Source organism: Tachypleus tridentatus, chromosome 5 (genome assembly GCF_004210375.1).
Source record: "Tachypleus tridentatus isolate NWPU-2018 chromosome 5, ASM421037v1, whole genome shotgun sequence".
Lineage (NCBI taxonomy): Eukaryota > Metazoa > Arthropoda > Merostomata > Xiphosura > Limulidae > Tachypleus > Tachypleus tridentatus.
Window position 1 is genome coordinate 48,667,320 of NC_134829.1, and position 25,712 is coordinate 48,693,031.

The 25,712-nt window shown below is 34.1% G+C and overlaps 1 protein-coding gene across 1 annotated transcript in view; it reads left to right on the forward strand.

Annotated features, from left to right (window-relative positions):
- Positions 1–6,923: 6,923 nt before the first annotated feature.
- LOC143251114 (ubiquitin carboxyl-terminal hydrolase 15-like) overlaps positions 6,924–25,712 on the forward strand; it is a 46,218-nt gene continuing 27,429 nt past the window's right edge. Inside the window, exons 1-4 of the mRNA XM_076502479.1 lie at positions 6,924–7,521; positions 13,595–13,722; positions 15,596–15,762; positions 18,563–18,653. Of these exons, the coding sequence (XP_076358594.1) occupies positions 7,403–7,521; positions 13,595–13,722; positions 15,596–15,762; positions 18,563–18,653 (505 nt within the window). The 5' untranslated portion in view covers positions 6,924–7,402. The remainder of the gene's footprint in view (positions 7,522–13,594; positions 13,723–15,595; positions 15,763–18,562; positions 18,654–25,712) is intronic.

Consider the following 25,712-nt stretch of genomic DNA (forward strand, 5'->3'; position numbering starts at 1 on the left):
AAATGTAGTACAGATATCTATTCCACTGCAGTTCCTTCAGCATAAGCTCGAATCGAATAATGCATAATTATACAAAATATCTTTGGTGCTAAAAGCAATCTTAAGCATGCTTACGTCATCAAATTTGACTTAACACTATCTGTAGGCAAGATCCAAAGTGATGAACCAACAGAAACTTTCTAATGCATTAAGAAATTACTTTATTCCTTGTAAAGGAAAAGTATCAACACGATTCTCCGAGTTTGCTAATCTACAGTGAACAAAAATCTTGTTTTATTCTTTTTTTTCCATGCAGTAATTATTGGAGATGATCTAGTACTCTGAAGGCTGTAAGACTTCGTTTTCCAATTTTCACTTTATTTCTGTATTGGCGTTGGACGTGGAGGATCAGGGTAGCAGTGTTAATCATAGTATTTCAGTGTAGTTGCATTTCAAGGCCAGATGTGTGGTTGGTTGGATGATGACTTGGCTCGAACCGACTGTGATGTGACTTGCTATGTAGAAAAATCTGGACTGATGTTACTGCAGTTGACACGAAATAATTATTCCTATTTTGCAAGAAGTTAAAAGTTACAACTTCCTTCTGAATTGTGACAGAAACTACCTCAGGAAGGGTTAGAATATATTTTATACCCACCTACCACTTCATAGCCTTTTCACAAACTTGCCAATAAAGATATCGATATCCTTCTGATTTACTGAATGATAAGCATTATCATGCAAATGTTGCAAGTCATCTGTTTAAATAATAAATAGTCATGATTACTTTAGTGTCCCTTTTTCTACGCCTTGAACTGAGTCCGATAAACTGTTGTGCTTTCCATTGGATCGAACCTCTAGCATACTGTATCAATGCGTGTCTCGTACCTGTTCCTCATATTACTCAATGTAATTTAGGGCTAGGCAATCCAAACGCAGAAATAGGTATTGTACAGCTTAACCCACAGTCTAACCATTTCAGGGGGTTATCTGTTTCAAACGCTTCAGAAAATAGTTCAAATAATCATTTTCTGTAGTGTTAAATATCAAGAGAATAATCGAATTTGACTTACTCACGGAGGACCAAGATTGTGATTCTCTCCTTGAAAGATTTCTGAGTATCACATTATCAAAATGTACTTAACATCATAGACACGTCGTTACAGATATTGTCAAAGATACCACAATTTTGAAGAGTGGTATACTGTTCATTTGGACGATTACATGTTTCACATTTTTCATGTCTGTTATGGTAAAATACCTCCAGGCTCTGAGAGGATCACAACTCTCAACAAATTTGCCATTAGATGCCCATTATATCACTTACTGGTACAGTTTCTGTTGGGGAACATTGTTCAACAATTTCACCTCTAGTTTGTTTTTGATGTTGTGAGGTAACATCAGATCTTTAATAGTAAAGGTTCAGATTAAAAATGCTAGTTTGGATAAATTCTAATTGTCCGTTAGATCAAATAGGTGTGTTAAAAAATTCATAACTGGTAATATTTAAAGCAAGGCATGGTTATAGGAGAGAGTAATCAGTTAAGTGCCATGGTCAAGCAACACTTCTATGAGGTTACGTACTTAAAACGTTATTGACCATATATCTTTAACATCCATTAACTTTTTAATTCACAGGCTTAATTGAGCCTCGATTTCGCCATAATTAGTTAACCATATATCTCCCTGATACTATTCTTATAGCAATGAACAACAAGCTTACCCGTCGGTCTAGATCCATCCTCTCTATGGTATATGAATATAGCATGCATTTCTGACTTCTTTTATACTACAGTGTACATTCTGAATTTTACACTTATTCTGTATTTAGGCACTTTTCACATAAAATTGGCTTGAAGAAGTTCTAGATGCATTTATTCCTTTACTATTTTCCAAAAATAATACCTCTTCTGCCCATAGACTTTATTGCTGTAATATTGCACATTGTTCAAGGATGTTGACAGCAGTGTCCTTCAGTGGTAGACCAGGTGGCATTTTCTCTATGTTGGAATGAGAATGTCTAGTCACATAAGTAGTGCTAGTTCCTCTGGGTAAATGGGATGTCTCTTGCAAAATAAAGAATATTGTATTTAAATAGTCTGGAAGAAATGTTTTTTCTATTCTGAATACTCTCAGGAAACATATCACGAAACCAATAAAAGTAACATCTGTCATTCCACAACAGCAAGCATATGCAATGCAGTTGTGTTAAGTTCGTTGCAATAAAATATTACTTTATGTCTCTTCACTTTATTTATTCTTCCTCAAATTCAGTTACCTGGAGTTGCAGTATTATTCCTTGAAAAACATTTTGTTGAACCTTCTGTTAAACAGACCTGTCTCGTTGCTCTAAAATTAATTCTGTTCAACTTAAATGTACTATAGACATATAATGGTTAGAAACTCTTTTCATCATTATACTTATGAGTTTCACAAAATCTAGCTCTCATTTTCCCATCATCGTAACTTATCAAATTGTTAAAAAGAAAATTATCTTGATCCTCAAAACAGTTCACATTATATTCAGACAAATTGATATTCCTTTCTTATTTCCGTTCAGTTTGGATGCTAAGGCTCACACAAGAACAAAATAACTTCTCCTTAATTTAGCTGAACGTAGGACCAAACTCACTAAATAGTCATTAAGCATATTTTCTTGAAGAAGGAATAACTGTGACTTAACTCATGATACAAAAAAGAAATAATTTTTACTAATAAATAGTTTAATGACGCAAGTCTTCCTCGCTCATATTTTCAACAAATAAAGGACTTTTTCGTTTGTGTCTGTTGTTAACAAAAACTGTAGTTTTGCGCTCTTTATGTGCAGACTTTCTTTGAAACAAACGTAGTAGGAAATCAAAGAGACACAAATCATAACTCTGTAACTCAGTATTTATTGTACCCCCTATTTACGAAACCCAACAGTTCACTCTGTTGAAAATATCTACACTGGAAAATACTTCACTTGTAAATCAACAGGTAATACCATCACAATAACTTCAATGTGGAGAGCAGAGAGTGCAAAACTTTAATAAATTATGTGTTTTACATTTCTATGATTTTTACCTTCAAATAAGTTCTTTTCGGTTCATAAAGTAACAACATTTTAAACGTTTACTTTTAGACTTTCTGTTATTTTATAACTATTATAGAGATTTTTAGCTAATTTTATATCAAACCCTGATAAAGCACAATCTGTATTTAAACTTATATGGTAGACAGTATGTACAATGTCATTACTATGCTTTAAGTGCATGTTTTCAGTGTATGGTGTTATTTTATAACTTTATCGTGCTGAATATAAACTCTAGACTACTAAATCCTTTGATGAGTAATGGGAGTGGATACAGTTTTTTTTTGTCACATGATCATTATTTATGAAAAGGTTTATTCTAAAGAAGTGTTTGTTTGTTTTGAATTTTGCGCAAAGCTACACGAAGGCTATCTGCACTAGCCGTTCCTAATTTAGTAGTGTAAGACTGGAGGGAAGGCAGCTAGTCATCACCACTCACCGCCAACTCTTAAGCTACTCTTTTATCAACGAATAGCGGGATTGACCATCACATTATAACGCCCCCACGGCTGAAAGGGTGAACATGTTTGGTGTAATGGGTATTCGAACTCGCGACCCTCGGATTACTCTAAAGAAGTGAAACAGAATTTTAGAATGAAGAACATGTGTATACAAATAAGTATAATCGAAAAATAATGTGTAATGTTTCCAAAATTTTTCATTACCAATACTTTTATCAATAACAATGGTCATTTCTTCTACATGATACAGCAGGATATGCTTGCCTTAACTGTGATTCGGAGGGTTCATTATTTGCATTCCATTGATGCAAGAAAATGTTTCATGCTTTGTACCGCGTATGTGCTATAAAAGTGATGATCAATTCCCAGTATTCAGTCCACACATTAAAACAGAAATCAATAGAACAAATACAAAAATTAAACAAGAAATTAAAAAAAGTCAGAGAAAACAATTGGCATAACTTCTGTAAAAACTTAAAAAAAACCAAGAACAAACCAAAAGAATTCTGGAAAAAATTCAAGAGTATTGCTTCAGATAAAAACACAAATCACATGCTACAACATATCACACACAACAATAAAATCGCAAGGACGGACGAAGAGAAAGCTGACTTATTAGCTGACTATTACAAATCCTCTTTTAGCGATTTAAACTCAGTAGATTTCGACACACAACACCAACACCATGTCAACAACTACATAAATACAAACCAAGCTTCATTCTCACCAGGATTCCCTGGCGAGACACTAGAAGCATACTCAAGTTCAATCAATAGAAAAATAACCATAACCGAACTAAAAATTAATATCAAAAACTTGAAGAACACTTCCCCCGGACATGACCAAATACCAAATATTATTCTGAAAAAAAGTTCCACTCTCCTACTACAACACCTCACAAACATCATGAACATTTCACTAGCGACCGGGTATTACCCTGACACGTGGAAAAAAGCCACCATAACAACGATCCCCAAGAAACAAACTAATAGAACAAATCCAGATAATTTCCGCCCCATCAGTCTGTTAAGCTGCCTTGGCAAACTGATGGAGAGAATTATCTCCAACCGTCTCCTCCATTTTTGCGAATCAAACAACATCCTTCCAGAATCTCAAAATGCGTCCAGAAAAAAATAGACAAACAACAGATCACCTCACACGACTCACCGAATCAATCTACGAAGCTTACAACAACAATCAAGTAACCATCGGGGTATTCCTAGATGTCAAAAAACCATTCGACAGCGTTTGGCACAACGCCATCACATACAAACTAAATCACCTACAAATAAATCCCACGATAGTCAAATGGATTTCAAATTTCTTAACCAATAGAACAGTACAAGTAAAAGTCAATAAAACTATATCCAAATTATTTAATATAACGGCAGGAGTGCCCCAAGGATCAGTCCTCTCTCCACTTCTATACATAATTTTCGTCAGTGACATACCTTTTCCAAATCTAACATACACACACAATTCACAATACGCAGACGACATCGCAATCTGGAGCACCTCCAGAAACCCAGTAATGGCCATGTCTCGCGTACAAGAATCATTAAACAACGTCTCAACATGGAGCAACAAGTGGAGAGTCGTGTTAAATCCAACAAAAACACAAGCAATCACCTTCTATAGAAAACTAAAGAAGCAAAGAAAAAATCTAGAAAAAATAAAACTATCACTTGGAAACACAACCATTAACATGAGCAAAAACATCACATTCCTTGGCGTCACTTTCGACACAAAACTAACATGGAAAAAACACATAAACAATATACACTCATCAATCAGAAAAAGGATTTCATATCTAAAGACTATAACTGGTAAACAATCGAAATGCGCACCGAACACCATTATACAAATATACAAGGCTTACATCCGTCCACTAATAGAGTACGGATGTCAAGTAACATATAATATGTCAAACAACACACTCCAGAAAATCCAAGTGCAACAAAACAAAATATTAAAATCCGCATTCAGTTTACCATCTTTTACACCAACAAATTATCTACACCAAATTAGTAATTTACCAACTATAAGAGATAGAATAACAGAACTTTCTCTCAAATATTATCTAAAAGCAGAAAATAGAAACAAACTAACGGCATCACTACACAAATTATCAAGTGCACCAACAAAATACATATCACCTTAAAACATATTTCAAGAATCACAATCCACTCAACAAAGAATCTAAATAAATAAAATCCATGTCATTAACATGAATTCCTTTTTTTTTTTTTTAGATACAGGGCACACGACAGGCAAAACTTTCGGCGCCTGTCCTGTGAAAGTGGGTTTTCTCGGGGCACTCCCGTTTCCCCCCCCACACCAAAATCTTTAGGCATTGGATTTCTAGATCCCAGCCCAGGCAACTCTTTTGCCAGACCCTGAATCGTGCCGTTTGATTTGATCTGGATTTGAATGAATTATATTCATGTTCACATCTGCTCAACTTCTTCCTTTCGGGACAGGTCCCGGCCTTTCTTTCCGCTGCTGCCTTTGCCTCCACCCAAGACAACATTTAGAGAGACATCCTCCACCCAAAAAGTCAAGAATAATAACAATAATTAATTTATTAAATAAAATAAAATAAAATAAAAAAACAAAAACTACCACTTAATCTTAATAACAATCCACGAAAGGGGACGAAGAGGAACCACAACGTTCCTGAACACCCCTGTTGGGGAGAGAACTCTTCTGATTTCTCTCTCTCTAAACTGAACCCCTGCCACGTTAGTTTAGTTAGTTTTAGTTAGTTAGTATTCAGTCATAATAAAGAAGACAGTATTGTCTTTTTTATTGTTTTGTAAAACAAATAAATGCTGTTTTCACATTATATACTTTTTATTTATTATTTTTCCACCCCTCAGCCAGAGGCTGATAATTCAGATTTACCCCGCAAAACATTTTTTGTCAAACCTCATGTTATCTTGCGTACACTATCTGTTTACTCCAAGGGAAATCGGCAAACATGAATATATCATAAAAAGCATAGCTACATGTATCCATATCACTGACTACAGACCCAGTACAAAATTACGAAAGGATGTATCAAGTTATCGCCTGACCAACAAGTGGAAAAGATCATTATTCACCTTTACATAGTTATACTCTTTCACAGCAAACTTTCTCCCTAGAAACCATGCGTCATTAATGAGAGGAATGACCTAAAACAATAAATAAGAAGAGTAAGAGGAATTTAGCCACTTTCTTTGACTCTGTTGCTAAAACTATTTATAAAGCTACAATTAAATGTCTATGTGTATGAAAAGTATGAAAATAATTGATGAACTTCAAACATATATCTAACTAAATAAATGTGCAAGAAATAATAAATATCAATTTGCGTACCATAAACTAAAGGTACAGCTCAGTATTTTTAACCATATCCTAAATTTGATACTGGCAATACCCTCCCGAACAATTTTTTAGGCTAGTCCCACACACACACACAGATACATTGCTGGATAATAATATTAATCTGAAACTTTTGGCAATTTAATGATTTTTTTTCTTAGTTATGTTGTAAATCTGTGATGAAGTTTCACCATTATGCGAGAAACACGTCATTTATTTTGAATTTGTTTTATGATAATAGGTAAAATTAAAAAAGTCACATTCGTAATCTTCCACCTAGTGATGAACAAATCGTTTGTCATACAATTCTGAAGAGAACATGGAAGCAGTGGTATATAAAATTGCATGATATTATAATTTTTTTTCAGACTTGAGATTCAACAACAAGAAAAGAAAGTAAAACAGATTATATTCATGTTGTATTAAGTTTAGATGCTGCAAGTCTTATTTTTGTAAGTTATTTTATTTTGCCAATTCTAAGTCATTAATATAAAGTAATACAAATAGACGTACCAATTACATTATGGCAGAGAATGGTTTGAAAATGAAGTTAAACCTTCCGCTGGAAGTACCAGATTTAGAAACGCAAAGGAATAAAATTTCCGAATGTCTCGGAAAGCCTTTGAAAAAAGGAGATACATGGTAAGCATATATTATTAGTAATTTGTTCAATATTGTATTATGAACCCTAGTGTTTGTGATTTTTATAAATCTTAACCGTGGCGGCCCTTGCAACCTTTAGGTATATTCGTTTAAAGTGTTATTTTAGAACTAAAATATTACTCTTATTAGGCCTACTACTAGATAGTAGTAATATTTTTTTTAGGTAATGTTAATCTCTTATCTTGTACATTGTTATGAACCAGTTGGCATCATTTTCTCTAGAAATTATCCTTAGAAATAAAAACTCCAAGAAGTTGAAAAGGTGTACTTTTGTATCACTAGTTAACTTGTGGATTTAATTTCATATATATCTTTCCATTCTGTTTATTTTAAAATTATAGCTTATGATCTAATTATATTACAGCTGTCAAGTATTATAAATTATAACATTTAATTATTACTGGTCCTCCTATGGGACACTTGTGTAAATGTGTAGTTTCCACTATAAGAACATGCATGACATCTTCATGTAAAGTTGTTAACTAAGCTGATAACCAGTAAATATTCATATTAATTCATTAGAACATGCAGTTAATGATATGAACTTTTTACCAAATTTAAGTAGCTTTTACACTTCTGAGTAAGGGAGCACTTGGAAAGTAAATTATTGGTAAGATTCATAACAGTTCATTATTAAATTCTGTATGCTACTAAAACAGATTTACTAAGATTTGGATTATTCATTAGTGTACACAAGAATTATCATAAGTTTTTATTTACTGCAACAAAAGAAAAACTAGTTTTACAAACGTCACTTCTTAACTGAAATGGTGGGAAAATTGTTAAATGATAGTTTTATACATTAATAAACTTGCTGTGTATGTGTTGTATAGATTTTCATGTTTATTGAAAATAAAAAGTATTTAGGTATCTTAAATTCTGTGTTCATGTATCTGCTGTAGCTGCATATTTGCTTCTATCTGTGTGATAATTACATTTAAAATAGATGTATATAGTAAGTAAATAATGTATTCCAAATATCTGACAGGTGTTTAAGAAGTGACTAAAAGGTGTATGAATAATATGCAAACAAGATTGACAAATCGTAGCAAGGTTTCTGGAGTTGGAAATCAAACTTGTTCTAGAATATGGCAAAGTAATGTATTTTCTATGTATTATTCCTGCAGTGGATAGATAATTTTTGCTGTATTTTCAAACACTCATCTCTTTTAATGGTGAAGAATCATTATTCTAACATCATTTCCAGTGAGAAGTAACCAAGCTAGAGCTGTAGATAAGATTTTAGGTGAACAAGTCCCTGGAATCAAACTTGATGCTGAAAATCAATATTTTAATGCGTATTTAAAACAATCCACCTTTTTTTTTTTTTCTTAAGAAGGTACAAATTTTTTTTGCATATTACTATAAACCCTAATACTTAGGCCTTAAAATATGTAAATATTTGTATCTTAAGGAGAAAAAGTACATGTACAAGTCATTTCCTTGACATTGCTTTGCCACTTAGAGGTCATTTTCTATCTAAAGGTAAAAAAAATGTTGTCATTCTTTGTTAAAGTACTCTCCAAAACTGGTCTATGTACTTTGACTAGCCTACTCAAATTCTGTTATGATTAGTTTAAGTCCTTACATGATGCCTGAATGAATATGAATAACTAAGTTTTATAACTGCCTAATATCCTTATATTTCTTGTGTCTACATCTTTGCACCTCTGCCTCGAATTAATATATCCTGAACTGTGAGTAGATTTGAAACATTCCAGCACTTTCTGTGCATAATTACCAAGAACTTTTTAACTTCAAAACTTTCACACATTTACAAATTAATATATTGCATTTGTTCAACTCCTGTAGCAGCTGAGGCACTTCTTTGGCTTTTTAGACGTATGTGGTTGGCATAGTCCTTCCTTTTTGTTTTTGTTACCCATAGCCTTGAAAACTGAATTTATACATTTGAATATTTAAGACTACCTAGAGTTTGCTTTCAGTGAAGATCTCTATTTCTTATGTATTTTATTTTGGGCACTGAAACTCTTTTTATCACCAAACACTTGTAACATTTATACACAGAACTATTGTACACAACTTTGGAAACTCTGGCATCACTTCTTTGTGCAGTTGTATAACCCTCTGACACAGACTTTTAGTAGATAAATGTTTGTATAAGCTTGAAATCGTATCTTTTGGCATGGGCCACTCCTTGCTTGAGCTTTTCTTTGCCTAAGGAGTTTGGTGACTAGTTCTCCTTTGTTCATTCTTACCTTGGAGACTGCTATAGACAACATGAACTGTTTTACCAGTTACATATAACAGCACAAGTGCTTTTACCATTACCTGCCAAATTTACCACTCTGGTTCCAGCAAGAGGCTAAAGTCTTTAAAAATCTGTCTTCTTTTTTGGATATGTGCTTTATATTCTCTTTTAGACTTGATATGTACTTCTTTTTCAGGTCTGAATATTGAGTTTCAATGTTTTCAAATTAATTAAGTTTTTCTCTATTCTTTTATGCTTTTATGCACAAGTTTTTCTTTTTCTCTTATGTTCTTTCGATTCTTTTATGCTCTTTACAGCATTTTCATCTCCTGATTCCAGAATAACTGTATTTCATTAAATACCAAATTTTGTTTTTGTAACTTCTCAACAAGAATTGCAAGAACACTAATATCTGGCATAAATGACACTGGCATTTTTCCATTCATGGTGGCTATATTCTAAAAGTGTTTGTGCTTTTCATTCCTCATACATACTGATAAATGTTTCTGTACCATGGGGGAAGAAATAGCATTGTAATTCAAGTAAACTGTTCTCTTTATCAGATAGCATCTTCTCCTTTGATACATGATGATTGTTTTGTACAATCTACTGTCATCATCTGATGCAGATATTGAATTTTCTCACTTGTCAACATAGCTGTCAAACATTTTGACCTTGTCCTCAAATTCCTTTGGTAAACTTTTTTCAGCCTGCTTGTGTTTTGAGGACAGTCCATACCTGTTAGTACTATTCTTCTGAATATTAGGTAATCCATTATTCACTATATATTTCTTACTTTTCTTTCCATGTTAATACTGGACTTCAGTGTCTTATCTACTTTTTCATCAACCACCACTAAGCAAAATTTTTTCTTCCAAAACTAAATTGTCTGTTGAGATACAGTAGATTCAGAGTTTATTTTACTATTTGATCACAAGTTCAGAGCAAGAAATTGATAGTATCTATGATCTTTCCACTGTCTTCAGTTTTATCTTGATTGAAATATCTGTTCAGCCAGGTCATATCTGTCCCCATAACTTTTCTTACATCATCCTGCTTGCGCACTAAGCTATCAATAAGATAACATCATTATACATATATTGTGAATGCTTGATAGTCAATAAAAAATTTTAAAAAATCAGTAATTTTTTGCCATTTCAGATTACATCAGACTGACTGATTCTGCTGAAACTGAAGTTGTGTGTTATATTTACCTCAATATTAGGAAATCTGTCATGTGCTCAGTGTTTATAGATTTGTGCCAAATAAAGACAGTGAATCTGTACCGACCAATTTTCAAAGTGATAATATATGCCTATATCTGATTTTTAAGACTTATTTTGAGGGATATATGCAGTACATGTTTTGACCTAGAGCTTGAAAAGGGCTTCTGGTGTCTATCTCAAAGGGCTTCTGGTGTCTATCCAAGCATCTGCCTGTCTCCTATTTGAAAAATTGTACAAGCAGACAAAATCCATCATTCACTTTTAATGACAGAACAAGCATGATAAATGTTAATGCCAAGTTTTATTTTGCAATCAGGATATTCTACACTGAATTGTTTGGAATTAACCACATATTATTCACATTTCCAAATGTTGTGTAACGTAAAGAATAAAAATGTAGACTTATTACTTATTCAGTACCTCTTACCATGACTGAAATGCTCAACAATTACTTTTTTGTGTTGGGTGGTATAAGTAGCTCAGAGCTTTAGCTTTTAAGAAAAATCAAGAAGTGAACACAATTAACCATTTAAAATCCATGAAATAATTTAAATTGATAAATTAACTTAAACTTTTCCATCAATAGAGATGTGTATTTTTGCTTGGTATTACATGTGGGTAAAAAAAGAACACGAGTATTTTGTGAACAGTCTGTATAATGTAAACATACTTGGATATAACTATCCAAGTCTGTTTAAATCCATTTTTATTATGTAGTACTGATAAATAACTGTTAAAACATACTTTGTTTTGTTTTTTCATAAGACTATGTATTTTGATGCTTCTCTGCACAAGATTTTTAACATTTAAATTCCGAAATAACTGGGATATGTATGCATGTAATATTCTAGTGGTTCCCCAACTTTGTGTCATGGGATATTCCAAATTTTCAAGGGAAACTTGGGAATACTGACATCTGTCAGACACCACACAAACTACTGGCTTGAGGTAATTCAATTTTAAGCTCGACAATAGGCTAATTGGAAAAATGAAAAGGAAGGAATTGTGGTTATAGCTAGATGTGGTTATGGATAGTAACAATAATGCTCATTTTGACACTACATGTAGTTTGTGGATGGTGAGAAAACTGTAGAAGACTCTCTTTTTGTAAAAGTATCACTGTAGGTACAAAGGTTCAAGTCTTGTTTGAGATCCTTGACACTTTTTATCTGTGAAAACAACTTAGACTGGACTAAGTGTGTTGGCATTTGTACAGATGGTGGTCACTCTGTCTGACTGTTATGGAGGATTGCAAAGTTCTTGATGCACTGTAAACCCACAGCAATAATCCACAGGGAAGCCCTTGTGTCAAAGCACCTAAGTCCTCCATTGAACCTAGTTTTGGAAAGTGTGTTAAAAGTGGTCAACATTATAAATACTCACCCACAGAAGGTAAGGTTTTAAAAAAAAACTGTGTGAAGATTTGGGATCTGAGCACACATCTTTGTTGTACAACTGTAGCTCACGATAGCTCTCCTGTGGGAAAGTATTGTCTTGTGTTGAAATTATGACAGGAACTCTATTCTTATCTCAAAGAAGAAGAACCCAAATGTACTAAAAACTTCTTGGATACAGATTTTTTGTCAAAATTAGCATATCTGTTCAATCTTTTTGAAAAACTGAATATGTTAAATCTCTCTGCAGGGAAGCAACATGCACATTCTGAAACTTGCAGAGAAGGTTTCAGCCTTCAGAAAAAAGTTACTACTATGTAGAAGGAAAATGGATGAAGATGGTGACAAAAACTGTTTTTTTCTTTTGCAGCAGTTTATTACATCCAATGAAGTTGATTTAACCCACAAACTAAAATGTTTTCAGGAGCACCTAACACAGCTGGTTTGAAAACTTACTTTCCAGAAGATATAGAGACATTTGCATGAACTTAAGACCCATCTGAATTTACATCTGCAGAAGAAGAAAATCTTGCTGATCTGTCTTGTGACAAGACTTTAAAACAAAATTTGGCAACATGGAATTAACTAAATTTTGGATATCAGTAAGAGATAAATATCTGCTGCTAAGTGCTAAAGCTCAGCTAATCCTAATTCCATTTGTGATGTCATATCCCTGGGAAGCTGGGTTTTCAACTGTTGCTGTGATAAAAAGCAAGTACCACATGAAAATCAAATGTGGAACAGGAAATGAGGGTAGTGATGTTCAATCTGACTCCAATTTTTGAGAAGTTGTGCAGTGCACAACAGGCACATGTGTCCCATTAGTAATTGTGGTTATTTAAAAATGAGATAAAAATAGTTTTTACTTTCAATTTACATGTATTCTTTCAAACAGCTACTAAGTTGTTAAGATATAAACACTTGTTAAATATTAAGTTGTTTGGATCTAACTACTTAATAAACAGAACTGTTAGGTTTTTCTTTTTGCCTAGGGGTGCCATGAAAAAAAAAAAATTGCTGAGACACTAAGGGCACTGTAAACCAAAAAAGTTTGGGATATGCTGTAATATTCTATTGCCATTAAATGTATTTTCTGATCAGCTAAAAAAAAAAAAAAAATCCTGTGAACACAGATGATGCAAAGTATTTAACCTTTAGAAAGTTTCATAATTCTGTTGTGTACTGTTTATTTCCAGTGGCTAAAATTCTTGGGTTTATAGGTACTTGATAGACAGCCAGTGGTTCAAACAATGGAAGAAGTTTGTGGGTTATGATAACAGTGATGTTGGTAGTGCTAAAGAAGACACGGTTCATCCAGGTCCAATTGACAACTCTGCTATTTTTAAAGGTAATTTTTCATTATTCACTTACTGACATTATTTGTATTTAGTGCAGGGGACATAATAGTCTGGATTGGGTTAGCCAAGGTTTCCATCCATCAAATGATGCATTATGCCGTGCTGTTGGTTTTGAGACAGAAAAATGTTGATTCATCTTTTAGTACAAGCTTTGTTACAAAGGAAAAGCATTGACTAGCTTGTACGAATTTGTAACGGTTGTTATCAGGTAGTTAGAAAGCCAGAAGAATTGATAGTTATGAGACTTTGTTTACTTTCTGCATGTTACTGTTCTTTGATGCTATAAAAATAAAATGTAGGGTTAGATGTGGACAGGTAACAGTATGCGAAAAGAGTTTTTATTTTCATGTGTAATCTTTATTTATTATAAAAGTAATTTAAAATGTAAAAATAGGAAACTCTTTAGGTTAAAGTTAGGTAAAATAGTAGCTTGTTGGTAATGTAATTCAGTAAAGTAATGTGAGCCTCATGTTTCCCAAGTGACTTACAACTCATAAATGGCATGATACTAGCAGTTAGACATGGTTAAGAGGAAATGGAACAATAACATTTAGTTTTAAATAGGTCTATACTGTTACAAATTTAAAACTACTTAGGATAAACAAATGTAGTTTCCTGTTATGCTTTCCTGAAGCCATTCTAGAAAGAAGAAAAGGTTAATATGGACTTTTATTTGATAACGTGAGGTCAGTGAAAATTAACATTGTAAAGAGTTAATATAGACAAAATAAGGATAAAATATACAAAGTTTTCCTGAAAAACAAACATTTGAAATGTATTTAGAAGGTTTTGGAGATTATGCAAATGATGAGATTTTTTGAGAAGAAGAAAAGGTTTTTTTTAATATTAACATGAAAAACATTTTGCACTTGGAAAGGTCAAAAAAAGGTTTGATATATTCACAGGCAAACGTTTAGTAAAAATATTTTATTAAGAAACTGATTTTAGGTAAACAAGACTTGCAATATTTACTGAAAGTATGCCAAGTTTCATAAAGGTGCATATACTGTATTGATAGATGTGGTACTAAAGCTATTTACAAGTAAAAATGGTCAGTTCTTGGAACTGAGCCCATATTGAGAGACTTTGTAAGAGACTCAGTGCTACATGTATAGTGCATGTACAATACGTACACAATCTAATCTAGTTGGTTAGGCTGCAGGTTCAAACTGGGCACATCCCAAACATCAAAAAAACTGGCACAAAATGTATGCAGTATATGCATGACAGTCTGAAAATCTTCTATGTGCCATTTTGTGAAATGTTCCAAGAAATTAACATCAGCTTTGGTTATGGTGTATCAGACTAAAACGTGTTTGATGGATCAAAGACAACAAGAGAAAGGAAATGGTTCACATGTTATGCTTAGCAAAGAGAAATGTGATTTGCAAATTCTGATCAAAACCAGATATTTTGTCCCTTGTAATTAATTGTTGCTTGTTACTGTACTAGGTAGGCTTTATTTTCAGTTTTGAAAAACTTCAAATGTTAATGAAGTGAGAATTAAAATGCTGTAACAGTTACCCAAATTATAAATTTTGTACCCCAAAACTTTATATATTTAGTGTTATTTTAAGTACGTTTATGCTGTTTAAAACTCAATTTGTAATATTTTGTAACTTTATTAAACCTCTCAAACTGTAAAAGTATTCTACTTTTGTGAAATATATTTATAAATGTTGCATCTAGTGCTAAAGATGATTAGCTGTGGTGTTCTGATGTTCCTGTTTCATTTCACTTGTGTGGGCTTTAGACAAGCAGATACCTGAAAGCCTAATTAATAAATGGTGTAATGTATTAGTGGAAATAATCTTTAGTTAAAATAACATTAATGTGGTTTTAAATTCCTTCTGAATAATGCAGAAGATGGCAGCGGAGAACTGAAGGACCACTTGATGGATGAAATGGAATATGTACTACTGCCTGAAGAAGGTTGGAATCTTTTAGATTCCTGGTACACTATGGCTCCTGGCCAGGAACCAATTGCTCGGAAGGTAGTGGAATGTGGAATGTTTACAAAACATTGCAGGGTAAGGACAATATATGTATAATGAAATGTAAAATTACACCCAAAGTTTTTAAACAATAGGTTCTAATGAAATCATAAATGTATTGAGACACAATGATATTGAAGAGTAAATGCTTAATTAAATCACTTTTTATTGTATTAAGTATTCCTTAAAGAAATGTAGCCATTGGTTTCATTTCACTAAAGTGGGAGTAGTAGTTTTATTGCTTTCACCAAGTTGTTACAATAGAGTAAAATTTTACTAAAAATTCTATTTAGCAGTTTTGTCTTAACTTTTATCTTTCTCATAACAGAACGTAACTGTTCTGTGTTAGAAAAATAGATTAAAATGCATTTAGTCCACTATATGCAAGTCTACACTCTTTTATCCCTCATTAGCATACCTGATGTCCAAATGAACCACAACAACTTCCTTAATTTTACATGTGTTCATGTTGTTTTATTAGCAGAAACCCTGGATCAGTATGATACTTGTTTTCAAAGTAAGCATACAAAATATAATATTTATCTGGAGCTCATGCAGTTCCCTCTAGAACATACAAAAACAAATTCCAAATGTTTATTTTGCTATATAGGCTTTTGTAAGTGTTTTTATCTATCAAAGTAATGCTGTATCTCTGATCTTTTTATCACATCATTGTGCATCTCGTTTCTCAATGTGCATTTCTTGCAATGATTGCTTATAATACTGTCTTTTATAGAAACCTCGTTTGATAATTGTTGCAAATAACTAGAGTATTAGATTTTAAATTCATAGCCTACTATAAGGATACCTTTGTGTTGGGGTCTGGTTGAGCCCCAGGTGACCCACAGTTTACGCTTTCAGTTTTCTTTGGGTTGAATTTTGGGGAATTGTTGTAATCTCATCATTAGAATGGTGAATAATGACTTGAATATAGGAGTATAATAAAACTTTGGCTTTTGTTTGATAGTGTTTGTATGAGGAAGGGTTTAATTCTACTTATTTATATGCTGAGGAACAATATCATTTTGTGATGCTTTGGTTTGTCAACACACTTTTGTTGTTCACATTTATATGCTAATAAAAGTTGTAATGCAGTTGCCTTTTGGAATTTAAAACTAGATCTCGCTGTAATAGTAATTTGCTAGGGTCCAGTCAGACCCTGTGTGCTCCTCAAAGTAACTTTTCAAATGTGTGCTGATGATGGTTAAGGATAAGATGAGAAAAATGTATATAAACAATAACCTCTTTATTAACCTGTTAGTGTGTAAATGCACTTCATAACTCTGTGCATGTGACACAAAGCAGTGCAAAATGTGTTCAGGATCATGACATTTCTACACCGTTCGTATTTTTATTTGTGTAAGAAATATTTGTTTTCTCCAACTCTCCCATTTGTGTGTGTGTGTGTGTGTGTGTGCACAATAATCGCTTATGTCATTAATCTTGAAAGAATGTTATGTTGTGACATTATATATTCTGATATAAGTGGTTCAGATATCGGATACCTATATTGTTAGCACTTAGAAACGTTAAGGTAGTGAGGAGATCTTTTTTAAAATGTAATATTGTGAAGTTTATTGAATTTATTTGAACTTTGTATTTGCTGTACAAGCAGAGAGGTGACTTTAGTCCTTGTATACAAACTGATACTTTTCACCCCAGGTTAAGAAAAGTTGTAACTCTCATTTTGGTTTTTCAGTAGTCTTAGAATAAAAGTGTGTGACATACTTTCCTGAATAAATGTGAATGTGCTAGTTCCTGGAACGCATGCTTCAAACTTGTTTATAGTCAACTCTCGTCAATTCCAGTAATTGTTCCTCGTTTGCTATTGCTCCTCTGTGATGCATACAATCAGGGAAAATATTGAAAAGTTGGTAAATTTGCTCCACCTAGTAATTGCTAACAGAAATGAATTGCTGGCTACTGTGTTTGGTATACAAGTTTAATAATTTCCTTAAAGTACTAAGTTAGTGATTTCTGATAATAACTTCCCTTGCTATATGATTAAAATAAGGAAAAAGATTACATGATAAGAAAGAATAGCATGAAGTTAACACAGCATATCCAGACTTTGACTTAAAATCATTAACTGTAATTTTATGTTGAACATGAAGAAAAGAAACACTGTAGTTACAAAACAACCATGCAACACCTAGGCACACAACATAATGTGGGTAATTAAGCAACATGCCCTGTTTAAACTGGATACAGTGTAAATCTGGACACGTTGCATAACAGCCCACCTCAAGATGTGTGCCTAGGTGGTATATATTTGTTTTGTAGCTGTGATTTTTTTCATGTTCAATATAAAATTAACTTTTTTTATACATGTTCTTGTTAAAATTGCATTTTCATAAATTTATTTTTTGAAGTTCTATATACATACTGTCAGCTCATTTTCCTTAAGAAGAAATTGTTTGATTTTGAAATGTGAGAACATTATATTTAAACTGTTTAAACAAAAATAGGTAGGATAAGCATTATTGGGAAATTCCTTTATCTTAACTTTAGAATAACTTGTTAGTGTTTCTTTATAGAGCCTGTCTAAAGTATGCATGTATAGCCAGCTTGTGGTGTTTTTTACTATTTTTGACAGCATTCTTACACTGAAATTATACATACATACTCTTGTAGTTGTTTCAAAGAAATATATGTTCTGTTTTTTTTTTTTTTTTATAAGTGCTGTTATGACATTAAGTTTAAAACTAGATTGTAAAATAAGCTTGTTTTATTATTGAGTAACACCTTATTAATATTGGCTGGCTTTGTTAGCAGTATTTTTTTATTTTTCTTAAATTGTTTGCTACTACCTCTAACAGAAAGGTTTGTTTTATAGGTAGAAGTTTATCTCTTGAACCTAAAGCTGTGTGAAAACAGCAATCTTGACTGTTGCATATCCTACAAGTTTAGTAAGGATGACACTGTAGGTAAGTACAAGCTTCTAAGTTCAGAAAAATTTGAAGTATAAACATCTAGACTCTTGTCCCTAAGACATGTCCATCAACAGTCACATCAAACTGTCTATCTTAAGCTGAAAACAACCTAGGAAAGTCAATGTTGTTGTTTTTTTTTTATCAATAAGTTTTTAATATCTGTACCAGTTGTTCTGAGATACAATTTCACAGTTCATTTAAGTTTTTGAAACTTTTATTTGTCACTACATTTGTAGAGCTAATAACTATACCATTCTCCAAAACTTAATACATGGTACATGTCATAAAACTTGGAAAGCCATTTATTTTACTGTTCATTAAAAATTTCTGAAACATGGTATCTATCATTAAGGTTAAACCTATTAATGTTATCAAAGTTCCTGAGACTAAGTTTTTATTATAAAGTGTGGGAAAACTTGTAATATAAATACCAATTGTAATTTTTAAATGTGGTCCATTTAATTAAGTTTGAATATCTATAACTGCCTATGTAGGTATAGGCTGTACACTTAAAATTTGTGGGATGCTTAGAAAGTAGATTTGGTCCTTAATATTTAGCTAAGAGTTTTCATAATTAATAAAACCATTTTACTTGTTTTTAGTTATTTATTAGTACATTGCCCACAATAAAACAGAATTGTTACAGATTTACAATTTAAGTTTGCAAAAACATTCTGTTGATAAGGGGGGTTCAAGATTTCAATTTCTTCAATAACTTAAACTAATATAAACTTATGATTTTGGACTAAATTTCGAAAATTTCCCGAGTTATAGTAAATATAAACTGTGAAGTATTTGAGATCTTCCATATTTTGACCACTCTATGTGGATTCTTGTACATGGTGAGTGGACCTCCCAGGAAAGGTTCTGTTCTTTCAGTTTACCTCCTCTGGAATCTAAACATCCACCCACATGTTTGCCATGTGTGGTGGCCTATAAAGGGGAGGAAAGTACCAGTGTTGGATGTTCTCAACAGGTGTTGTGGACAATGTATTTGATGCTGGTGTTTGAGAATGGTGCTCATGAAATTCTGGTTTTGCTGCAATGTCATAGTTTGGCATTATAGTGTTCCCCTTGTAGGGCTCCATGGTGGGTGGGGTAAGTGGGGACCTAAATTTCCTTTTTTATTATTGATCCTTAAAATACCTTAATAGTGAAAAAACAGTCCATAGGTAAATGACCACATCTTAAATTTTGAGCAACAATTTTCATCTTTAACAGCTGTTGAACCTCATTTTCTTATCCTGCATTCTATTTCAGACAAACCTTCAGGGCAGATGTCTCTCTTTATCATTCACAAGGGACTAGAGGGACTTGCTGATTCTCCAAAGTCAATAAATAAGCTTCAGTCTGGTGACATATTGGTAGAAACATCTACATCTCAACACAGTGAACCTCTCTTGCACAATTGGGGATGTATCTATTGAGGTTATGCCTCATGTTACTTTAAATTCATCATGAGGAGTTATTGGTGAGAGGGATTTGAAGAACATTTCTGAGTCAGAGATTCTCACTGGTTTCTCCACCCAAGGAGTTTCTGCAGTGAGGTGTATCTCCTCTTGCAAAGATGGAATTATGATGCTGACCATTGTCCTCATTCTGACATTTACATTACTGCATCCACCTGCTACCATCAAGGCAGGTTATTTTAATTGCAAAGTACAGCCATACGTTCCAAACGCTCTCAGTTGTTTTCATTGTCAGAGGTTTGATCACTCAAAGACATCATGTTGTGGTTCCTTGATGTATGCTTGTTGCAGTGGCAAGAACCACGATGCCTGTGAGTGTGAAATGGACTCTCATTGCATCAACTGCAATGGCTGTCATCCATCTTACTTTCATTCTTGCTCTAAATAATTGGAATTAAAAAAAAGGTACAGCACTTGAAAACAATTCAAAACATTTACTTACCATGAGACTATAAAGTTGCTGTCCACCAGTTCATCTTGGATGTATGCTGCTGCACTTCATTCCATTACTACAGTGGGAATGCAGACATATCTCTCTGTGCCAAATAAGTCTTTTGACTTCCATAATTATAAAGTTGATGAATCAACTTCAACACACATCTCTATCCTGAACATACATTCCAGCAAACACCACGATCCTCTTCCTTTGGTTCTGGGTACAGGCATTTTCTCAGGTACATCTTCTTCTTCTCCCACCTATGGATGCAAAACTATCATTTGTTCAAGTCCTCAGTCACTGGAGGACTTTTCAAACAACAAAGACCTGCCAAGTTGACCCAGGGCAGGATCCATAGAGGTTGACATACATCTCTCAAATAAAGACAATAAAGAAAAAAGATATGGTTGTAAAGAGAAGTGCTCTCCACCCAGTTTGCCTACACATAAATAAAAATTGCCACTTTGATACAATAGAACTGTTGAGGTTTACATTCTAATCTGGATGATACTAAAGCACTGATTGCTTCCTACCATCCTGTATGTCTTTCCTTTATAGGAAACCTTTCTGAAACCTGCTGATATAGTAATCTTTTGGCAGTTTTCTTTGTACAGAAATTGCATGCTGTGTGATGGACAAGTGCATGGATGGGTGGTGCTGTTGGTTGATCAGCATGTGCTGACCCTGTCTTTACCACTTGACACACCCTTGGAGACTGTAGCCATCCATGTTTCCTTTGGTTTTACCATCACTGTTTGTTCTCTCTACACATTGCCTGGAGAGACTTATGATCAATTATGATCTTGATGCTTTCATTGAATAGGTGCTGTCTTTAATGGACATAATACCCTCTAGAGAAGTGCTGATATTGATGGGAGGAATCACTCTGTAGAGTGTATGCTCTCTGATTACAACCTTTCTCTTTTCAGTAGTGGTTCTTATACTTATTTTCATTCCCTTTAGTCAGCCCTTTACTGCTATTGATCTCTCAATTTAATCCCCTTTACTATTCTCCCATGTTTTCATGGAGGGTTGAAGTTGGATCAAACAAACTGACCCTCTTTCACTGCTTTTGTGGAACTTGATCCTGCCATCATCTGTAAGCCATCAGTAGATGACTATGAGGCAGCTGCTCAATGTATTCCTAAAACCTCAACACCATTTCCACGATATCCTCGTCCATGGTGGAATCTTGACTGCCACATGGCATGGAAGGCTCAAAAATGGGGCTGGGATACTTTTCATGGGTATCCCACACTCTTTCACCTCATCGCTTTCCAGCAGGCCCATGCACATACTCAGTGGGTAAGACATCAAAGCCAGTTAAGTTCACAACCAGCATTCTTTCTACCACTAGTTCCAAAGTCTTGTGAGACAAACGAAAGGTCAGTGGGCAGTATAATTCTGTCCCCCTGTTGATCTTGCTCTCTGATGACCAGGAAGTAGCTGATACCCAGAGCATTGCTGATACTCTATGTGAAAGCTTTTGCTGGGTATCTAGCACTTCTGCTTCTTCCTCCACCTTTTTAGCCATCAAGACTCCAGCAGAGCAATCACCTCTTTCTTTTTGAGCTGATTTTCTCTGACTATAATCATCCCTTTACAATGGTGGAACTGAAACTGGCCCTTCGTTGGTCTGGTTTTACATCAGTCGGATCTGATGATGTACACTATGGCATACCTATCTCCTGCTTCTCTTGGTATTTTTCTGATTTGTTTTTAACTGAATCTGGCAGGAGGACGTTTTACCTTATGCCTGGTGCCAGGCTATTGTTCAACCTTTCTATAAGTTTGAGAAGGATTCCAAGATTCCTTCAAACTACCATCCAATTGCTTTGAGCTGTTTCTGTAAAACCTTAGAGGATGGTTAATGCTCATCTTCTTTGGTTCCTTGAATCAAACAACCTCCTCTTGTCCACCCAGTGTGGATTTCGACGACAGCACTCCACCATGAACCACCTGATTTAACTTGAAACGTCAATCAGAGAAGCCTTTTCAAATGACAACATCTTGTATCAATATTCTTTGACATTGAGAAGGCTTATAATACAACATGAAGATATGGCATTTTGTGAGACCTCCATTTTTATGGGTTACATGGTCATTTGCCCATTTTTATTAATTTTGTAATGGACAAGAGATTCCAAGTTTGTGTGGGTTTGATACTTTCCTCTTCTTTTCTACAGGAACTTGGAGTCCCTCAGGGCTGTGTTTTGAGTGTCACACTTTTCAGAATAAAGATTTATACCATCACTGAACAACTCCCTCATACTGTTGCAAACAGGCTCTATGTTGGAGACCTTCACATCTCATGTCAGTCATTGAATTATACTGGACAGCAGCTACAGACTGCCCTCAGTCATTTACTGAAGTGGACCAAAGCAAACAGCTTTAACTTTTCTCTCTCTACAACCGTTTGCCTGCACTTTTGCTGCTAACACTGATCCTGAACTTCGTATCGGTGAAGTTGTGCTGCCTGTAGTCTCTAAGACTAAGTTCTTGGGGCTTATCTTTGACTGTAAGCTGATCTTTATACCACACATTAAGCAGTTATGTCAAATGTACAAGAGCACTGAACATCCTCTGTGTCCTCTCTTCCACTGCTTGGGGAGCAGACTGATGTTCTATGCTAAAAAATATATTATGTTCTAATTTGATCAAAACTAGACTATGGATCACTGGTCTGTGACTCTGCCAGGACCTCAGCTTTAAAGATGCTGAATCCCATTCATGATCAGGAACTTTGGCTCTGCACTGGGGATTTCTGCACTTCCCCAGTTCAGAGCTTATACACAATCTCATGAACCTTCTTTGCACCTCTGCCATTTACAACTGTCTTTACTATGTGCTTCAAAACTTCATTCCTTACTAAAGCATCCCATCTGGGGTTGTTTTTTCCTACCTCTGTGGGCCATACTTTTCTAAACAGACGATCTGCCATTGCTCCGTTTTGGCTTTTGTATCCAGGCACAGTTAGATAAATTGGGGCTGTCCTTGGATAGCATTGCTGTATCCACTGGTCAGCCCATCCCACCATGGCTTATTACAGTCCCTACATGTGAGCTATCTTTAAGTCATCTGAGAAAAGCAGACACTTCTGAATGGAAATACTGTTATTTGCTGAACATCTTTTGAACCATTCTTCTATTCCTATTTATACAGATTGTTTAAAATCAGGTGACTGTGTGGGCTCTGCAATGGTTTGTTGTTGTTCGGTGGTTGCGTGCAAAATCCCCTCTACAGCTTCTGTGTTCACTACTGAACTGTACACCATTTTTCTTAACCTGGATCAAATAAAAGCTAATCAGTACTCAAATTGCACTATTTATAGTGACTCATTCAGTTCTCTACTGGGCCTGGAATCACTTCACATTAGTTCACACTCTGTTCTCACCAATATTCAAATCTGACTTGCCCATTTCTCTTTAACATCAACTTCTATCCAGTTTTTCTGGACACTAGGCCACATTGGTATTCACAGAAACGAGCTCGCCAACACTGCAGCTAAGTCTATCTGCTCTGGCACTATCACTGTTGTGTTTGTTCCATACGTGGACTGTGGTCCTGTATTCAAGCCTCAGCCCCGTGCCTATTGGCAGTCAACTTGGAGTGAGCAACGTGAAAACAAGCTTTTCCAAATACAACCCTCTATTGGACTTGGGCCGTCTTGCTTCTGTAAGGATCAGAAAGAGGAAATTGTTCTAATTAGACTATGAATTGGTCACAGTTTTTCAACTTGTTGTCTTTTTTTTTTTTTTATCTGGGACTGATGCACCAATGTGTTGTCTGTGTAACACTCGGGCCACAATTAGCCACATTTTATTGTCTTGCCGTCGTTATAACTCTCAATGACAGCACAGTTTTAAAGATGTTTTGTGCCAAGGTTTATCTGTAATGTTAGACAGTGTTATTGGTGATGGTAACTCTGTCCACTTTGGAAGTGTTTTTAGTTTTTTAAAGGCCATGAATCTTTTTAATGCTGTTTAACTTTTTTAATTTATACATAAGACCTTTTTAATGTGATTCTCTTTTTAAGAATCTGAGTCCATCTAGTTCGATTTGAAATTATAAAATGGCCGTAATATCAAATAACTCGAAACCAGGACTGGAAAGGCCAACTTTAGGTGACTAACTGTGGTTATTGAACTTACCTGTTAGTCTTCCTGATGAGTTAGCATAATTATAATTATGCTACAGAAAGTCATTTAAAACTTGTATTATTGTAGTTTTTCTCTTACTGCTGTAGACTAGATATAAAAATGGATATAATGCAATTTGTTTTTAATTCAAAAACTAAACTTTGCCTTGTTTTACCTTGATTTCCTTTTATGAATTTTACTAAGTAAATTTTAACTTTTTACTGCATGTTTGATGCAGACAGCCTTTGTGCCATGAAACACCAAACCAACCAACTTTCATATTTTGAATTTCGCTTAACACATTTTGACTGTGCGCTACTAATATGAATACCTGCGCTAAATCCAAAGAAAAGAAAATTGAAGAAATTTATATTTTTAGTAAGTTTACTGCTTATTTATAAAATTTTGTAATATATTTGTCTCTAATTCTTACTTGGGATGTATTAATTTGAAATAAAAGTAACTGATTTGTGGCTTCTTAGCAACAATATATATAGCAGCCAGATTCAGTATCATAATTTATGTATTACATATAATTACATAAAAAATAAAATATTTACATGTTATTCAAGACAGACAAACTGTAGTATATATTATTTACATGTAACAGGTCTTTGTTTCCATGACTTTACAGATTTTGGAAGTATTGTAATGACTAATCTCTGAATACAATTACTAGTGATTGGCTGGTATCAGCACACTTGTCTTCTCACAGTTTCCTATATTAAGTCTGATTTTTCAAACATCAGTTTCATTCAAAATTTGACATTTTCAGTTTTACAGTAAGTTAATAATGCAAAGACTACTGAGAGAATAGAGTCATATTACAGTCTTCAAAACTAGTTTGAAAGAGCACTAGAAGTGAGAAGGAGTATTACTTCACCATCAACATTATGCATGAGTTACATATTTGAATCTTAAATGTTTACTAATGCGTGTAAGAAGGCTAAACACGGATGCACATGCAGAGCTGCAACGAACCTTGGAACCAGTAAGTGGATGCACAACT